General features: G+C 33.5%; 1 protein-coding gene and 1 long non-coding RNA gene across 2 annotated transcripts in view; both read right to left on the bottom strand.

The window, feature by feature from the left end:
- LOC140748655 (uncharacterized) overlaps nt 1-20,115 on the bottom strand; it is a 342,763-nt gene that overhangs the window by 274,572 nt on the left and 48,076 nt on the right. The gene's annotated exons all lie outside the window — the stretch shown is intronic.
- Nucleotides 1,001-19,467, bottom strand: LOC140748721 (uncharacterized). Its single transcript, XM_073081575.1, has 4 exons — nt 19,140-19,467; nt 6,588-6,651; nt 5,999-6,131; nt 1,001-1,327 (listed from the first exon to the last, which is right to left on the bottom strand). The coding sequence occupies exons 1-4, from the start codon at nt 19,465-19,467 to the stop codon at nt 1,001-1,003; spliced, it is 852 nt and encodes a 283-aa protein (XP_072937676.1).

Genomic DNA, 20,115 nt, shown 5'->3' with positions numbered 1-20,115 from the left:
CAGATTAAAAAACTTTAATTATAAAACTGTTAAAAAAAATATAAACTTGGATATTTTTGTCATTATTTTAGTATTTTTTTTCAAAATGTCTGCCCAATTTATTGCACTAAATATAAAATGAGGCTTTGGCTTTATACAATAGTCTTACAAATAATTCCTAATGTCAAAATACGAAAAGAGATTACATTTTTGAGATTCGTTCATTTCAAAATCAACATTTATTTTCCTTGGAATAATTTAATTTAAATCTGTATCTTTACAAACGAAATATTTTTGAGGTTCAAAATGAAACGAAATATTTTTTTAGACATTAGGATGAGCAATAATTAACTATTACTATAACATTTTTAAAAACCTTACACAATATTTTGTCCGTAATTTAAAACTACAAAACTTGTCTATGGCACCATGACAGCTCTGTCATGACGTCACTGGATAAAGGCTCGTCCAGACTACATTAAAATAATTAACAATTTGTACATAATGGAATGAATAAAAAACGCATTTGTACGCATCTCATACATTCGAATAACATACATTTATACAGTACCCTTACCATGAGTTTTTACGTTTTAACAAATATGACTATTTTGGTATTTGTTTACGTATTTGCCCCTACAATTTCCAATCAGCGCCCCTAGCGGATTGTATCAGAACTATAGTGTCAGTAACGTAACATTAAATGTCTAAACTGACAAAATGGCGCTTTATGTTTTGTCTCTTTTTTGCGAACATGTGAGGTAGACAGAAAGACTTGAGCACTTACCTACTTATTGTTACGTTTACTCAGTCTACTGAAACAAACGGAACAGAATAATGGATTGAGTAAACGTAACGTGAAATTGTAGGATGTTTTGAAAACTCATGGTAAGTGTACAGTTCCAACGCTAATCTACTGATTTATCTGATAAAACGTCAGCTGCTATCGGGTCCCAAAATATGACCAGCATAAATAAATTACTTAAACATAAACTATGTACATACATTATATTTTAAAAAATTACTTGTCGACATTTAAGTTGAAATTTGTGTATGGTGGTCTGAGGGTTGTCGCTTCGGCGTTGACGGGGGACGGTGGGGTGGGGGGGATGTAGGGGTACCTCGGGTAGGGGGGGTAGGGGTACGGGTATCCGGACGGTAGTAGCTGTGGGTTGTGGAAGGGGGGTAGGAGGGCGGGTGACGGGTATCCGTAGGGTAGGCCGACGGATGACGCAGCTGCTTGTAGGATGGACGCAGCGAATGCTGGGTCGCTGTAGACGGCAGCGTAGGGCCACGCTACCGCGATGCGTTGGCGTTTGTCCTTCATCCGACGGTTTTGGAACCACACCTGTTGACAAAGAGAATGGACGTTAATTGGTGCCATTTATGTAGTTGTTAATAAGCCATGTTTTGAGTCATGTTGTGTAAAAGTAACTAGAGGATAAATATAAAATATATACCTAAGGGGAGAGTAATAAACCGAAAGAGAGAGAAACTATAACATAGAGAGTAACGTAAGATTTGAAACGCATTTCTGTCAAATCTAAATATTAATAGTTTTAAAATATAACCAGTTGCATTAAAGTGTAATTGTATTTGTTTTTAATGTAAGTCCTTCTGCATTTGCTACCGCAAAACTCGAAAAGTAGTGGACTACAGAGGGTAATGTTTTTTGAGCGTATGTGTGTATGTATGTCTCATTCTTTTCATAGCTTTCCATCGCAAACGGTTGGACGGATTTTAACATATGAAGTGTCATTCATCATCATCATCAACTCATTACTGTCCCAGTGCTGGGCACGGATCTCCTCTTAGAATAAGAAGGATTAGGCCATAGTCCACCGCGCTGGCCAATTGCGTATTGGTAGACTTCACACAATATATTTTTTTATAAATCTATTAGGTATGCAGGTTTCCTCACGATGTTTTCCTTCACCGTTTTAGCAAGTGATAATTAATTTCTAATACGCACATAATTTCGAAAAATCAGAGGTGGGGCCTGGGATTTGAACCTCGGACCCCTCGATCGAGAGGCCTAGTTTCTTAACCACTAGGCTATCTGCTTACGAAGTGTCATTATTCGTCTTAAACTTAGGACTAAGATAGAGTTTTTTATTTTTACATTTATTAATACTTAAAAAAACGAAAATAGTCCTCGAATGTATTAATTCTATTAATTTCGTTAATACAAAACCCAATCCATTGTTAAGATGTAGTCTTTCAAATAAAACGGTAAATTACCAATCAAAGCCCGAAGCCGAAGAATGTCACGCTGTAGAACGTCGTAATAAAGTGTATCGTAAATTCCTAATGCGTTATCACTCGGATTTATACCCACGATCATTCTGAGACGGATTTTGTTCGTTCTTCGCACACCTTCGCTAATTAATTGCGGTTAAAATGACCATAATAAAATGTTCAGTAACTAAACAAAGATTTTGTTGGTTATAGGTACCTACTTGGATGAATTTTAATAATTAAATAATGCGTCCTGGTGATACAGTAGTCTTAGCCGAAATATACAGCTCTAGTTTTCAATTGAGTTCATAGATTAGTAAAGATCTATGACTGAGTTACATTCTTCTATTTAAGTTAGGTGCTGAGTTGAAATTAGATCTCTCAATTTGAAAATCGAATCGGAGACAAATTGAATGACTCGTTCAAAGGGTAAAGAATCAGATTGAACCTATTGGCTTAGAGTTTCAACCTAAGAGTTGAGACCTCCCAGCAGTGGAACGGTAATGGCTTGCGTAGACCTAAGAATTACAAATACTTGTCTTTGTATAAGCCGTGCTAACTTTGTCTTCAGTAGCAACGCGTACAGACTATGTATGTTATACCCATAGATTAGTAAAGATACTTCGCCGCCTTGAAATTGAATGATGCCACAAACGGCTTATTAGTAAGTTCTTTTTTGAAATCTTGAGAAATAAAAACATTTTTAGAGAAAATTTACGAATAAATAACTAATACTGCGTAATTTACATAATAAATAAATAATAATTTCAAATATTTTTCGGACATTTTAGCACGGAGACGTGGCAAAACTTTTTTACGCAACTATTTCAATTCTCAAAACTGGGTACATTTTCTTGTGAGGAGTGAGTAATCTTTACTTATCTATGGCTATACCATACATTACCTACATGCGACTACTTAACATCAGGTGGTTTTCGTTGCACCATAAAAGCGTTTATAGCCATTCCGAAGTCATTAAGACGATATAATGGCCGCCCGGCGAAGGACAAAGTGTGTAAACAAAGTTTCCCTTTAAAATCTTTTAAAACGCCTTTTGTTCGCGAAAGAGTCGAATGACGTGTTAATTGGCGGGAATTTGCAACGAAACTTGCATCAAAATGGCGGCCGCTGAGTGTCATAGACAAGATTATTGCTTTACTGCTTTGATACTTTGACTCTTATTAAAAATAAAAAAACCTATTTTGCAATGTGAAGATGACTGATAAAAATAATTAGCATTTATTTTTAACAATTATAATTAACGAAAACTTGACACGGAGTACAAGGTGAAGCGAAGGCGGAACAAGAATACGGAGAACATTAAAAACTTATCGCATTTATTGATCCCGCTATAAAGATTCATCACTATAAACAAACATGAAAATCAGTTTTACAACGCATCAAATAGTAGCCGCCGCTTAATTTAATAGTTTTTAATTGGTATAATCGCGCCATAAACCAGATGCCTACAGATGTAGCCTTTTCATACACTCGCTCACTAATAGACGCTTTATAGCCGAGATGGCTCCGTTTTTCGGCATTAATGTTGATTAGCGTTGTACAGCTACTGAATAATTCGGTCGGTTTCTTTCATTAGCGCATCGACAAATTAGAGTCCGTGTAAAATTCGAATGAAGTCATAAAAAGATATGTTTTTTTTTGCCCCACCGAATGGATTTCTTTTTTTTAGTGGAAGTGATAATTGAGATTATGACTGGTGTGTTTACGCGAGTGGGGAATTTGTTTAAATTGGCTAAGAACGGTATAAAGGTTTAATTATGTTGATTCATTATGCTTTTAGCGGATAAACTTCGTGGTCGACTCATTAAGTGTAGCATTGGTTTAATTAATCAACTTTAATTAGAATTACATTTTAGAATCATCATTGCTCAGCTTCTGTGCAATTACGTTTGTCGGAAATGTAAGATGTTTATAAATCACGAGTAGAGTTTATTTAAATGTAACTTACCTAAGCGAAACGTTATCTTCTGTACAATTAAAAGAATTGAATTTTCTGTCAGTAATTTTAAATTATTGCACCTGTCTGTTTTTACTTGTTTATATAGTATCAAAGTCCTTATTTATTAGCTCTATCTACTAATGCAGTCGTTACATACATCGAATAAAAAGACATATTTCGCTTATGTAGACATTCTTAGGTTTCGCTTATGTTTTTGAAGTAGCCAAAGTTTATATGACAAAAAATATTAATTGATTAGCAAAATTAAATAGAAGCTTAAGCCTAAAAAGCGGTGTCTTTACGGCCGTTTTTTTGAAAAATAAATCAGTACATAAGATTCCAATTATATTGGTATTGTTTAAGTAAACTTACTTAGGTTACTTAGTGGGATTGAAAAGCATTGACAATGATGTATACAGAAAGCAGACCTTCTAAATATATATAACTCATAAGTGACTGACTGACATAGTGATCTATCAACGCACAGCCAAAACCACTGGACGGATCGGGCTGAAATTTGGCATGCAGGTAGATGTTATGACGTAGGCATCCGCTAAGAAAGGATTATGATCAATTCTTCCCCCAAGGGGATAAAATAGGGGACGAAAATATTACTTAGTAACGCGAGCGAAGCCACGGGCAAATGCTCGTCGTATAAATTTCCAATCGCTAAAAACGAAAATGAACCGGCCATGATTCGTTGCGTTGTTTCACGCGCCTTCGCACATTTGTTACGTGATTTCTTAGAATTAGCGTTCCACCATAAAGTGTTCGTGATGGAAATTATTGTCTATCTAATTGAAGCATCATACCCGTTTGTTATTCAAAATGGCGGTGCCGCTAAATTTATCATATTTATTGCGCAAACAACGTTCGTGACTGTTCACACGTTAAACATCATTATTTTTACAAACAAATTCTTTGAAACTCATAAAAGCGTTTGTAGGACACAAGAAGTTTTTTAGCGTAATTCAATAGACCAAATTAATCAAAAATTTATATACTCAAACTAAGTTTAACTAAGTAAACGATTGAGACTAACTAAATACAAATGAATTATGTATAGTATTGGCGCGCGCAACTTCCTTCTAAACGAAAAATTAACTGATATTTTATTTTACTAAACCCGTCAAAAGAAGCGTAACTTTAAAATAAAATCAATTTAATCTATGACGTAAACCATAGACAATTAGATAAAATCAATATGGCCTGTCAGCCATTTTCATTATGTCACTTGTCACTGTGACATTACGAAATTCGCTGGAGTGTTATAATTGACAAAGAGGTCGATTTTATTCAGGTCACATCGTGGGTGGATCATGTGGTCATGAATGAAGAAACATGAAAAAATGTGTCATGTTTCATAAGCTGTAAATTTCATATACCTAACATGCTTCGTACTTACAGCTATATAAACTAGTCATTTAATGCAAGATGATGCCATCTAAATATTATTTTGGTTAATGTATTTAAGCATAACCGTTAAAAAAGTTTCTAAAAAGGGGAATCATCTAGTACGCGTTACTATGTACATTTTTGTATTTGAATCGATAAAAAGCCAAACTCAAAAATTAGTTGATGGTTTGACTTTATTTTTTTAACAAAACTACATTTCTATATGAGAGCATTACAGATTATATTTTTTACGGAACAGGCATAGTTGAAAATAGCTAATAAATAGATAAAAGGTCTATTTCAAATTGAGAAGTAGTCTAGTAGTAGAATATTGTTGAGTACTTAGCTATCAATAAAATAAAAACAATAAAAAATATATAAGAATACATAGCTCTAAGCAGAGCAATATATGTAAAAGTATCTTACCTTAATTGTGCTCTCTGGGAGTTGCAGTTGAGCTGCCAGCTCACACCTTCGTGGGCGAGACACATAATTCTCCTTCATGAACTCCTTCTCCAAACGCGCCAGTTGTTCTCTCGTGAAGGCTGTACGGTATCTCCTAAGAACAACAAATAAAATGTTTTATTAAGTACGTAATTTGCGAAACTACAATTTATTGGCAAAAAGAGGGACTTAAATACCACAAATACTTGTGACAGACAAACACTTAGTGATTTTTTTTAAAGCAATAGAGGTACGGGACAATAATTAAAATTTATTTTGAAGTGAAACTTTTAGACGGAAAACTGATGGATGGATGAGAATTAGAAGTAAAAGTTTAAGATAACATCACTAGTAACTGCAGTTGACTAAAAGTTAACAAGGTATCCTTATATTAAATGTATTTTTTTATTATATAATAAAATCATTTATTTCAACAGTTTGTCGTATGAGGACGCCTTAATAACCATAAACAATTCTTTTTCCCAGAATAAAAACGTCTCTAAAAATAATATAGTTTCGTATCACAAACAATTATTATTACTTATTTGTATTATAATATAATATAACCAACCTGATATTGGGGTCAGGCGCAGAACTAGTGTTTGTCATCTGTTCGGACTGCGGGCTGAGAGATTCTGTGGACAAAAGAAAAAAACATTAATGACATATCCACACAGATGATATAAAACAAATTATAATTCTTAGTAAGTATAATGACAGTTACACTTTCCCTTTAGTATTTTTTGTTTTAAACTTGTTCTTATTATCTACTATTTAACCGACTTCAAAAGATGTAAAAATGTCTAATTTGAGCGCCGACTTCAGAAGTATGTACTAAACCAACATTTATTAGAATTATTTTTTACTTTGTAGTGACATAGAAGTCGCTTGTATTGTTTTTTTAATTTTTTTCTCTTATTATTACAAGGTTTATTAATAACAAATAAAAATAATTATAAATAATATCTTTGACGTCTTATTCCTTGACCATAAACAACAATTATTTTTCATAATACATCTGACGTAAGCAAAGGCGTCGCTTTCAGCCTAATATGTTTTAGGACCGATCATTGCTTATCTGTAGTAACGGCTCACTCAAAGGGTTGTGAGTACGGTACTTTGGTACTCGATTGAAGTACTCTTATCTTAATTACTGTTCGTCTAGACTACTGTTTAGCTGTTTTGGCTTTAAAGACGCCGCCATGACTTATAATTGATTAGTGAAGTAATCCTGTTTTTGTACTGAACGGTACAATACTAAGTATGCTCTTCTGGAGATAATACAATTAGTAACAGTGAATAGAAGTCGTTATTATTGTTTTTTTTGCTAAATTTAATGTTTTTGTTTTTGTAGATTTGTTTGTAGTTTAATATCTTGTCGGTAATATTATGTAGTTAATTATTTTAAATTCTATTTGGTCGATTAGCATGTCCACTTAGCGCTTACAATTTGATAGACTTCATTCTGATTTACTAACTCTATATTATTATAAAATAAAATATATTTTCAAATGAATAATAAAATCATTTGATTTGATTTGATTTGTAAAATGAAAGATTGTAACGGTAAAATAAAATATAACTTAAGTAATACAGCGCAATTAAACGGTAATTTCACCGGAAACGTCATATGTCTTAATCACGCCGCCATTACACCGTAGACAATAGACTAAAAGCGTTCAATACCGCTCCTAACTGTCAGTGTCAATACAACCATTTTAAATTTAGGGCCTAATCAGATTTGTAAAGTCGAGCTTGCAGCGGCTTTTTAAAAACGGTTTTTTCCTTCGGCGGCTTCGTTCCATAATGGCGGATGGGCGCATGGGAAAATATTTAATTAGACAATAGTTTATTTTGTTTGTTTTCTGTTAATGTATGCCTTTTGAACGCGCGCAATTAACACCTAGCGGCTACCGTACTGTATCTTTATGATGAGTCAATTTTGGAGTTCGTGGGCTAATGGGTCGGCATTTTAAGAGTAGGATCTCTATTATTAATTGTTTGATAGTCCAACCACAGTCCTTATATAGTTTTAATAGATTTCAATTTCTTAATAATAGGTTGGAGTCGATTGATTTTGTTGGACCCGGGTGAGAGCAGAGCCGTTGAGACCCCGGACGAGTGAGTAGCGTACCCGTGGTCCCGACAAAAGGCATCCAAAGGAACATCGTTGGGTTCAATCCTGTAGGAGACCGGCATATCCCACAGTCCCACTGTTGAGCACGGCAATTTCTCAACATGGGCGAGGCTTGAGCGTACCCCAATGCGTATGTGAATACAAACAAAGGGATCTACCACCTTCAAAACTAATCCGTAATGTCTTTTTTATAATTAAATTAAATTGAAAATGATGTTTATTAATGATTCTTGAATAACAAAACTATAAATTGAATTGGTGTGAATTGGTTGAGTCCTTGGTAGTTATTATGTATCTTTGAACAAATTATAGCGACACAGTTGACATTTATATTTGTCTTTACGACATTTTATTATTACGTTAATCTATACTATAATGGAATCGTGTTCTTTCGCAATAAAATAAGATTTTATTTGTATAAATAATTATAGTTTAAAAACCACGGTATAATCGCATAAGGAAAATTTTAATCCTGCTTCTTGATGATCCTAATGAGGTGAACGGGATAAAATTATTTAAATCGTGTATTGTCATCGGTTTTTGATAATTGGTCAAAATCTTGAGGAACCACTCCTCAGGATCCGATACAACTTTTCCGACTTTTCCGAGGCATTCCAGCTTAGTCCTCAGGGGTAGCGGCGCATCTGTGGCCGACCTCAGGTAGGAATATCTAATCCTATCTGGGGTTGATTACAGATGTCCATGGGCGGCAGTAGCCACTTACCATCAGGCGGACTGCATGCTCGTCTGCTCCTATATTATAAATAAAAAAAAGTACCAAAAAGTATAAAAAAATCAGTATTTATACAACCAAGTTATCATTTTTACAAGTGTACATAGATACTTAACCGCCAATCGTCATGAGAGAACATTTGCAACACGAATAAGCCATCATTATGGAATATTTATTGCGTTTCAAGTGTTGATCGTTTATTTTTTACTCTGGCGTCGCAACCACTCAACAGTTCCCATGCTGGGTGGCGACAGACCACTCAAATGTATTTGCGAGTCTAGCCGCGTTTCCTTTCGGTATTTTTTCAAAATTTTCGACCAGCTGGCCACGCGCGAGACATAGACAATTAAAAAGCTATTTGACAACTTCCGGTAAAAAGGAAGCGGTTGTGAATGTAACCGGCGACGGGAGTTTTGTCTATTGCCGATTTATGTGACGATATGAGTTTTTTGTCTCAATTTGTTAGAAGTGGTTTGTTTTTGGAACTTGATTTTGAGCTTTCGTTCAGCTCTTTAAAATTTAGTAAGTTGTGATGTTTTCTTGTATATTAAGATACGTATGTTGAAAGTATAAAATTTGGAATTTCAGACAGTTATAAAACATTAAATTTAATTATTCACAATTTAGAAATAGTACTTACACATAAACATTCTTTAATATGTCATACTTAATTCTCATGTCTAAATAATTTATTTTATTGTACTTAGTATTATGTAATACAGTTGTGCTTATGCTTTTTAAAGTAGAAACCAACATTAAATGGAACCAAAATGATTCCTTACAAGCCACTAACATCACTTAGGCGGCGTTTCGAAACCTCTTTGTTTCAACGCGCGCTAATGTTCAAAGCAAACAGAACTACAGCAAGACATAACTTGAGATGCCTTCAATACATTGTGTATGAATAACTGAGATGCGCTTGTGTATTGTGTATAGCGTGCAGTCCACCTGATGGTTAGTGGCTACTGCCGCCCAAGGACATCTGTAATCAACTCCTGATAGGATTAGATATTTTTATCAGAGGTCGACCACAAATGCGCCGCTACCCCTGAGGACTAAGCTGGAACGCCTCGGAAAAGTATGTCTCCCTTACCACACCCTTCAAACCAGAACACAGCAGCGCTTAACACTGCTGTTATAACAGAAATAGGTGTGGCGGTGGTGCCGCCGGAGTCGAACCGCAAAGGGAGCTTTCGCAACTGCCTATGAGCAGCATCAGCTGCACCACCAGCTCATTGGCTTTCTCAATCTTATATAAAAAAAACACATATACGTTATAGCCAAAGCCACGAGCAAAACTTAGTATTAAATGCACCTCACAAAGTTCTCAAACCGAATGGAACATTATTGAAACGTTATGAAACGTGGAGCAGCACTTAGCACATCCGACTTCAGTATCATTGGCCTAATGAGTGATGCCATAGTTATCGGGAAAACGCAGTGTATTGAGACTTTAAGAGCGTAGTGTGGATGCAATTTAATAAGCAAACAACATTATTTATACTATTTTCACCATTTTATCTTCAACGTAGGTATACTAGTAAATTACTTGTGCAGGATAATCTACACTAATATTATAAAGAGGAAAACTTTGTTTGTTTGTTTGGTTGTAATGAATAGGCTCAAAAACTACTGGACCGATTTTAAAAATCCTTTCATCATTCGAAAGCTACATTATCCACGAGTAACATAGGCTATATTTTATATGAAATATATTTGATAAATAGATTTTGAGGCGGTACAAACTTTGCCGGGTCAGCTAGTTTTTAATAAGAATAGAAAACTGTCTTTACTTCTTTTATTCTTTTTCTAACGCGTTATTTTATTATAAAACTATTTATTATATAAATTAATATGTTTTTAAGATTAATTCCTGTTAAAGAAAGGTATAATTGGGGATAGCTAAGATCGTTAAGTACTTTGAAGCTCCGAAATACTTTAGTACCACGTAAATCAGTTAAAATTTACAACCATACTATTTTAAATCCTAATTGCAGCAATATCCAAACCCACAATAGCATCCGAATTCAATCAGTCCGAACCAATTATCTTAAGCGGCGAATTAATAGTTCTACCGCCTAATGCGGCGATGTCCTGCCATTAACAATGGAATTATCGAGAATAGCTCCCATTCCCCATGCGTTCATTCGGTCAGTGATTGTACTGCCCTAATCGGAGAATGGATCTATGTTTTGTATCTGTGACGAATTGCAGATAACATCTGATTTATTGGTGTTATAGATAGAATAGAGTTTGAGGCGGTAATATTATGTATGAAGGCGAAAACAGGAACGCAATGTTTATATTTGTTACTGAATTATAATTATCTAGTTAATAGTTTAGTAGGGACTTTTAACTGTCTTGCTTGTCAATAGATTTTCTTTTTTATTTGGTGACTGTCGGCGAGGGTTATAAAGAAAATTAAAATTTTTGATTATGGTCAAATTTCAGCCACCTACTTCGTTAAATAAAACTGTACTAATTAAATAACTCGTTAAATAAAACATACTAATTAACTAAACAGAAAATAAGTCTCTGTAATTTTAATTGAAATTTTGTTGAAGTTAAAAAACTTCATCTTAATTCCCTTAACTCTAAGTTTTAAATCTCCCAATACTGTCAATTACACCATTATTTACATACAAAGAAATCACATCTCTCCAAGGAATTAAAACAATTTGCGAGCTGTAAGCAAAACATTTGCCGAGCAATTATCCAATATAGACCCAATTATACGGTGTCATCCCCTGGCACGCTCCCCTAATCCAATTTTCATAATAAAATCCGTATCTACTAGTCGCCGACGATGTAATGAAGATAAATATCTCTGTAGGGAGTCCGTAGCAATAAAACTGAATCAGTTTAAGCCCAATTGACAACTACCTATTATATTATCTGTGGGGTCACGAATTGTGACAGCCAATTAAACATGGCGCACTGTCAATCCACCCGCGCTTTTCTTAGTTGACTTGGTCGATTTAACTTTTGGACAGCTGTTGGTTAAGTTGATTTGCGGTTTATTACTCACCATTAGTGTTATTTGGTGATACCTGATGGCCAATTTTGGACATTACGTGGTAGGGACATTGATTTATTTTCAAGGTTATCTTCAATTAATTGTTGATATTGCAATGTACGCGTGCCGTATGTGGGCAATATCTTTCCTTATTTGTTTTTCATAATGTAATAAAATTTATAAATGATAGTTAGTACCTAAACAGGTATATATTACATACTCACAAATTATGAAAAAGTTATTCAACAAAAACATATTTTTATATTAGGTAATATAGATCTGCGGGGTTACTACCATCACTTAAAACAATATTGTTTTAATCATACTTTTCCTTTTTTGCAGGAAATTTAACTTTTTAAGCAAAATATGACAAGTTCAGTTGGTTTTATACAATGGATAAGCGAAAAATTAATGAAGAGTTTAAGTTTGTTCAACTATGTATGACGGAATATTTATCTGTTTTAAGGAGGAAATAAAACTTTCCTGAACTATGATGGTTATTAAAAGATGGTGGTAGGCCCCCTGGCCTTATTCTGATTATAATGCGACTCCCAAATCCGATTAAAAAAATATTTTAAAGATTTTTAGACTTGAAAATTTTCAAAATTCAACAATACGTAAATTTTTAGGAATAAAAATTCGTATCTATCTTAAGTCTTGTTTAAAATCAATATTCGTTTTTAAGGTCGTTTTAAAATATAAACGAAAAAAATCACCACGATATTGAATAAACCCGAAAAGCGTTATTTTATTGACCAATATAGCAGTTATTAGTAAATAACGGTAAACCCTAATAAAATATATTACCTAGCTATTTAACAAAAGGAATTATTATAGACTATAGAGGCGGCATCTCAAAGGTGTTGTAAAAATATAATTGCTTTGCGAAAATGACATTATTTGCTTTTTAAACACCCTTATTCTTAAACCATAAGGCTCAAAATACGCTACTTAGTTGCTGATGGTGTTGTAATACTATTTACAGTTGTCTAGGCGGTCCCTTTGAGGATAACTGTTAGTTATTTGGGGTAATTAGACAGCAATTCTAGTTTATGACACTATTGAAAAGGTAATTAATAATTATGAAGGATTCACTAAATATCGGTAAAAGTAATTCTGTATTTAATGGCTGAAATATTGGATTCGGTATAAAAAAACTAAGCTATAAATATTAAGTTTATTTTCTTATATATTTTGAAGTAAAATATATATGTACTCATAACTACTATTGATATGATTTTAGTAATCATTGGCTGTTTTAAATTAAACCTAATTGCGTCACTAATAGTGTACTGCTTAGTAATACAGTTCTTCTTATTATGTATATATAAAACATAGCTAATTATGTTACATGTCGAAGTTATATACTTTACTAGCTGACCCGGTAAACTTTGTACCGCCTCAAAATCTATTTATCAAATATATTTCATATAAAATATAGCCTATGTTACTCGTGGATAATGTAGCTTTCGAATGATGAAAGAATTTTTAAAATCGGTCCAGTAGTTTTTGAGCCTATTCATTACAACCAAACAAACAAACAAAGTTTTCCTCTTTATAATATTAATGTAGATTAACATACTCTATCACAAAAAATTGCAGATGACTTATTTTGTAAACCTACTTGTGAGTATTTTAAGCCTAAATAAAAAATGATTATTGATATTAATTTGATTGACTTCCGGTCCATTAAAAAAATAATAATCCATAGACATAACATGACGTTTTATTACGGATGAATGAATGAGTAATTTAAAATTATTCGGTCCGTATTAATGATATAAAAAGTAAAATAAAACTGTATTATGCATAATATTAAATCTTCTCATTGTAAGAGACAATGTAATTCTAAGTTTATCTTGGGGGTAATAAATAAATCTTGCCAAAATAATTGAATTAATATGTTTTCAAAATGTTATAGCAATTACAATTTTAAGTTAATAAAAAAAACAATCATAAGACTTGAGTAGACTGAAGCTTAACTATTAACCTTAAGATATAAGATACTAGCTGACCCGGCAAACGTTGTGTTGTCATATAAATAAAAAAAATGTTAAGGGTAAACAACCCTTATCACTTAGGGGTATGAAAAATAGATAGTAGCCGATTCTCAGACCTACTGAATATGCATATAAAATTTGGTGGAAATCGGTAAAGCCGTTTCGGAGGAGTACGGTAACTAATATTGTGACACGAGAATTTTATATATAAGATTTTATTAGTAATTCTTACGACTTTATTCACATAGAACCAAATACGACAAACTTTAAATCATTGCTAAGTTACATATTACTATAATAGTTTAAAAATAACATACCTTTGCTTTTCGGTGAGGACGGCGGCGTATTTTGTGTGATATCGGTATAAATATTATGTTTAGAGATCAAATCTACTGACAACGGTTCTCTCAACTTGTGATCCATCGCGTAATTCTTGAACGCTTCCATTAAAAAATCAAAACACTACAGATAAAAAACAACTATAATCTGTAGATACAGATTACGTATAAAATTGTTTTCTAAACACAACTAATTAGAGATAAAAAAACAATAGTAATAACAGATTATTGTTTTGTACAGACACTATTAATTAGAGAAAAACAATAGTAAAACAGATTAAAAATCTTAGCGCTTTTTTAATGTCAAGGCTTAACCACAGATTATTAAGCGGTACGCTTACTTGAGCGGGAAAAAGGCAACTGTCAGTCAGTTTGTTTTTAATGCTTTGCTTGCCGCCTTGATAAAATCCATAATGTGCGGACCAATCAGCGGCCAGCTCCCCCCACCACGGGCGTGGCGATAATCTACCGTCTCTTTCACTCACGAGCTTTCGTTAAGCTGCTGAAACGAGTTTTGTTAAGCTTCGGGCACATTTTACTGGTCACTTTTTTGTATTGAATTTTGCGCTCGCGACCTTTCAAGATCTTTTGAAAGGTTGCTAATATATATACTCGTAAAGTGGTTAGGTATCTATTTCTTGTGTTATAATAGGTATTATCTTTTTAAGATTGGTCAAAGTGTTACACTTTTTATGTCAAATTATTGATTTTATATCATATGTAAATTTTAGCAGTGTAAAACGATATTTTCTATTAACATTTCTTTTATAATCTATGTTATGGACCGTTTAAACCAAAAAAAAAAAAATTTGAATGATGATTTAGTCATTTTACAAATAAAAAAAACTATATTATAAATATTTTTTAATTGATTACACTTTAGTAATGCATTTACGAATATTTTATCTATAACCTCAATTATCATTAACATTAGCAATAAAAATTTTATTTAGCAAACTTTGTACCGCCTCAAAATCATTTTATCAAATATATTTCATATAAAATATAGCCTATGTTACTCGTGGATAATGTAGCTTTCGAATGGTGAAAGAATTTTTAAAATCGGTCCAGTAGTTTTTGAGCCTATTCATTACAACCAAACAAACAAAGTTTTCCTCTTTATAATATAAGTACAGATAAAAATCTTATTTAATTTTTTTTAAGATATGAATTTGTATTTGCAAAGCTGAATTTAAAATTATTTCAGCTTTTCGTAAAATCTGTTTGATAGTAATTGAAAATCATATGAACCTATTTCCTAAATCCGAACGAACGAACCCAACCAGACGAGTGCGACGCGACCTTAACCGTTTAATCATCTCGCGCGTTTAATACAGCCTCCCACTGAACATCATGGCACGTTATTACTCCGCTTTATTAACGAACACCTATATAACTAGATTGTTTAATAACTGCGTATTGATTTACGTTACTTTGCACTACTATACTAGGTACGTATAATAATACTAGGTATCTAAGTAGAGATTTTCTATAATAAAGGAGTAGCAGACGAACATGCAGTCCACCTAGTAAGTGGCTTCTGGCATGGACATGTTATCAATCCCAGATAAGATTAGATTCCTACATGAGGCCGATCATAGATGCGCCGCTACCCCTGATAACTGGAACACCTCGGAAAAGTGTGTCTCTTTCAGCACACTTCAAACTTCAAAGAAATTACCTATTTAGGGTGGTAGATCGCTTCATGGTTCGACTTCGTCAGGTCGAAACGACTTGTGTCAACTTCTATCAAATTTATGAAAACTTTTTTAATTTCTACTAGGACTATTTAGGTTTTCATGAAAGCGCGGATGGTACTGATATATTTTCTTTTATAGGTAAATGTATGTGAGTTTTTAAATAATGATTTTATTTTTGAAGTGAAATCCTTCTCCTTTTATTGGTAGTCTAATGTAGAATTTTAGTTCAGGGAAAAGCAAGAGTAATTATTTATTGACTTGTGGAGTGCCGATAGATGTGACATAGAATGTTTTAATATGAAAAACGAATAAATAATGTGACATTAAAATGAAGATATGTAAATGTCTCTTAGAATACCTATTTTACAAGTCAATCTATATAAATTTGATCTACCTGGTGAAAAATTAGAGGCCATAAAATAAATAGCCCTACAAACTGATCACTAATTTCGCGGTAAAATTATCCACGCTCAAAATGTGGGTGCAATAAAGCCGAACATTAATACAAGTTACCCAAAATCGCCCAAAACAGTAAACGGTTGGCAATAAAAGAGAAATTCTGAAATGTTTACAACTGGCCACAATATTGTGTTCTATAATTGAGCAAACAAATCCATCACACAAAAGAAAAAGAAAGAATGAGTATTGTTCATCACTCTTTTGTCTATGGTCCATTCCAGCCATCTTGTATTGTTTTGGCGGTAAATTTGACAAATGTCACGCTGGGCATCATGGCGGGGGACCTACTTGGTATTTCAATTGAATACACAATATTTTGACACGAATCGCTACCGTTTTGACCATTAAATAATATGTCGAATTAAGCGTGAAGATTCTTTTATGCGTGAAATTCTCGGGAGCTTCCAATTTGGAGTATTGAATTTCTAAAGGGCATGACACAGCTAGACGTAGGTAATTATTATTGTAAGTAGTGCGTACTTGCAACTGAATAATTATGTTTTAATAAAGGATGAAGACATACTTAACATTTTGTTAAAGAAATTGCTATATTTAAATACGATGTAAGTAGTTAACTATACGTGATTTGAACACGGCTGCCCTTATTTATCTTTATCAGCGATTTTCACACTTCTCATACTCCATACTTGTTCCTTTACTCCAAATACATAATCATAATTTTTATTTTGGTAATTTGCAATACTTCAAGATGGTCAATAGCCACCAAAAATTGAAAATGTCGATTAATTTACGTTCTAAATTTACGACATCACTTTTTAGTACTTAATAGATGTGTACAATCCTCCTTTGGTTCAGATTTAGATGTATATGAGGCACTTCGTTAATTTTCAGAAGTGCTAGTATCTTTGGTCTATATGAATACTTAATTAATCCTGTATTCGGTGTCTATTACATAAATAATTGTATCTATGGAAGCAGTTATGAAAATGTACCACATTACTAGGTAGGTACTCAGACTTTTTGCCACTATTATAAGTATATAAACATGTATCTAGAGTTATTAAACAATGTTTCATATACCTAATATTTCATTTTAGCTTTCAGATTATTTTATTATTTATGATTTTTAACATGATTAATTTATTTTACATAATCACTAATGATTATTACGCAAAAATTCATGAAGATTTTAAAAATACCTTCAATTTTTAATCCCCTACGAAAAACTAGTTAAAACTTACGTTACCACATAAAATACTCTAAAAAAGACATTTAGTTACCTTTAAGGTGTTCCTTAACATTTCAAACAAGATTTTTTTAACTTAAACTAAATACAAAACCGATATTCTACCTAAATTGAACTATACAACTCCCAACCGTAATAAAAACGAAATTACGATGTATTTGTCCTCAAAATTCAGTTAATATTTTTATAGCGTAGCGGTAAAGTAAATGACTTGCTTTGTTGATGTTCAAAGTGCCGACAGAGAACCGACGGTAATATTGATCGTTGTAAGGTTCTGAACCGTTATAATATAGTGTTGTAAAAATGAAATAAGCGACTATATAGTTATTTGGGTAATTTTGACTTGGATGGATAATGATTTGAGGAGGCTAATAAAAATAGGTATAATGATTATCTTATGGGCAAATCACATAAGTCTGAGGTATTGTCATGTTTGAAAGGTCTGTCAACGTAGTAGAACACGGGTCTCCTCTCAGATTGAGGTTTTTAGGACAAAATGCACCGAGATGACCAAATGTCGATTGTTAGACACATACCTTTGAGAACGTTTTTTAAGAAATCTCAAGTTTGAGAGTTGTATGAAGCCTACCAATTCGGAATTGGCCAGAGACCTATGATTTTAACGGTTTTTATTAGCGACCCATGCCCAGCAGTTAGAGTTGAAGACATAATAAAGACACTGTAAAACATAACCTTAATAAACATTATAAAAAGTCTAAAAATATTACCAGAAGTGCACTGAACACGAGAAGAAAACAGATCTAATTCATAAAACAGGAAATTTATGAGGCAAAAACTTAGTTTTTCGCAAACCTAATCAACACCGTCGAAAATTAATATTTTTCATAACATTTTGAACTACTTAGCTTAAAAGAGCTTTCATTAATCGGGTGCTTTGACACTATCACACTCTTTTTTTTGCCTTATAACCGAAGTGTAAGTGTTGCTGTCGTAAAGACATGGTCCCCGTGATTTCATGTAATTTCCCGGTCGATTATACGTAAGAATCAGTTTTTAAAGGTGGTAGAACTATGGTTAAAGTTAGGAGGTACCACCGTAAGTATTTGCATGAAGCGGTTTCGTGTTTTGGTGGAATGGTGTGGATGCCGGCCGATTTACATATTTGGCGATGATGTTAGTCCTCAATCAACACATGTGATCGGCTTCAGGTAGAACCTGATCTATATGGAGTTGGTTACAGAGGTTTACAGACGTTTGCTACTGGCATACTCCTTTGCATCTTTTAATATCTTAATCTTTCTTTTTGTTTCGTTGTATTGGATAACTTTGTGTAGAATCAGTTGCAATCTCATACAAATCCTGTGCAAAATATGCAGTTGATTTCATATGTTCATAGGCTTCTAATAACAATTTATAAGTGACAAGCTTATTTCCGACATAAATTACTTAAAAAAGACATAAATGTCGCAATTAGTTACAATCAGAACTGGCTGGATCCCTAAACTCCAAAAAAAACATAAAAAGAAAATAGCTGTCAAAAAAGCCGTCGGCATTTTTCCGTCGGAAACTCACCATGAGGTCGGTCATCAGCGCCGTCGCTGTCAGCTTCGCTCCTGCTCCCCGGGCTGGCTCGCTTCAGGTCCTCAGACTGACCCTCAGGGTACCCAGGCATCCGCTTGTCATAGGACATAAAAAACGGGAAATTCGGGACACGATTCTGCTGGAAGTAGTACATCTTCCCGTCCTTGATTTTCACATCATCAGCCTGGTCAGTGTAATCCTGGGATAGATTATTCTCTATATCTATCTCCGGGGATCGTCGCTCGTTCAAACCCACAATGGATTCGATGGAAAAACTCTTCGAAGGCAGCTTCGTTTGCTTATTTATTTCCGACTCCATCACTATTTTTAAACCTTCGACTGCGGTCACTTTAAAAAAAAACTTGACAAATCACTTTAAATTAAGCGGGACTTTTGACAGTTTTTTTTTTAAATGTCACTTAAGAAAACCTTTGTAAAAAAATATTACAATTTCTTTTTTTTAAAGTCACTAAGAAAATATTGACGTTTTTGACAGTTTTATTTTTTTATGTCACTTGATTGTCTATGGTTAACGCACGGCACTGCTCGCTCGGACGCCAGATCGCGACTTAACAGATCTCCTATCGAAGTGTTGACTTGTTGTAGCCACGCCCTATGTGTGGGGGTGGTTAGCCGGTTCTAACAAAGACTTAAGGTTCAGAATTAACTCACATATTTGAACTATCGTTTACGATTTATTTTCAACCTTATTTCACTAAAATACGGATTACATTCCTTTACCAATACAGTTTTGCTTCACCAAATGTTCTGATATCGTATTTAGTACTCTATGGTTATGCGTTAAGAATAATTTTTGATTGATTTTGGAAAAAGGATAGTAAAAAACTAATTCGTTGCGGTTTCTGTACAGAATTCCTTGTAAGAAATAGAAAAACCATATCGTCATACCTTTTTATTGTTTAAGGAAATAATTTTCTAAGGTCTTAGAGACTCTTAAACTAAAACT

This window comes from Epargyreus clarus, unplaced genomic scaffold (genome assembly GCF_041222505.1).
Source record: "Epargyreus clarus isolate Ecla_fem2 unplaced genomic scaffold, WU_Ecla_fem_2.2 ptg000016l, whole genome shotgun sequence".
Taxonomy (NCBI): Eukaryota; Metazoa; Arthropoda; class Insecta; order Lepidoptera; family Hesperiidae; genus Epargyreus; species Epargyreus clarus.
This window is presented reverse-complemented; position numbering and strand designations above follow the sequence as displayed.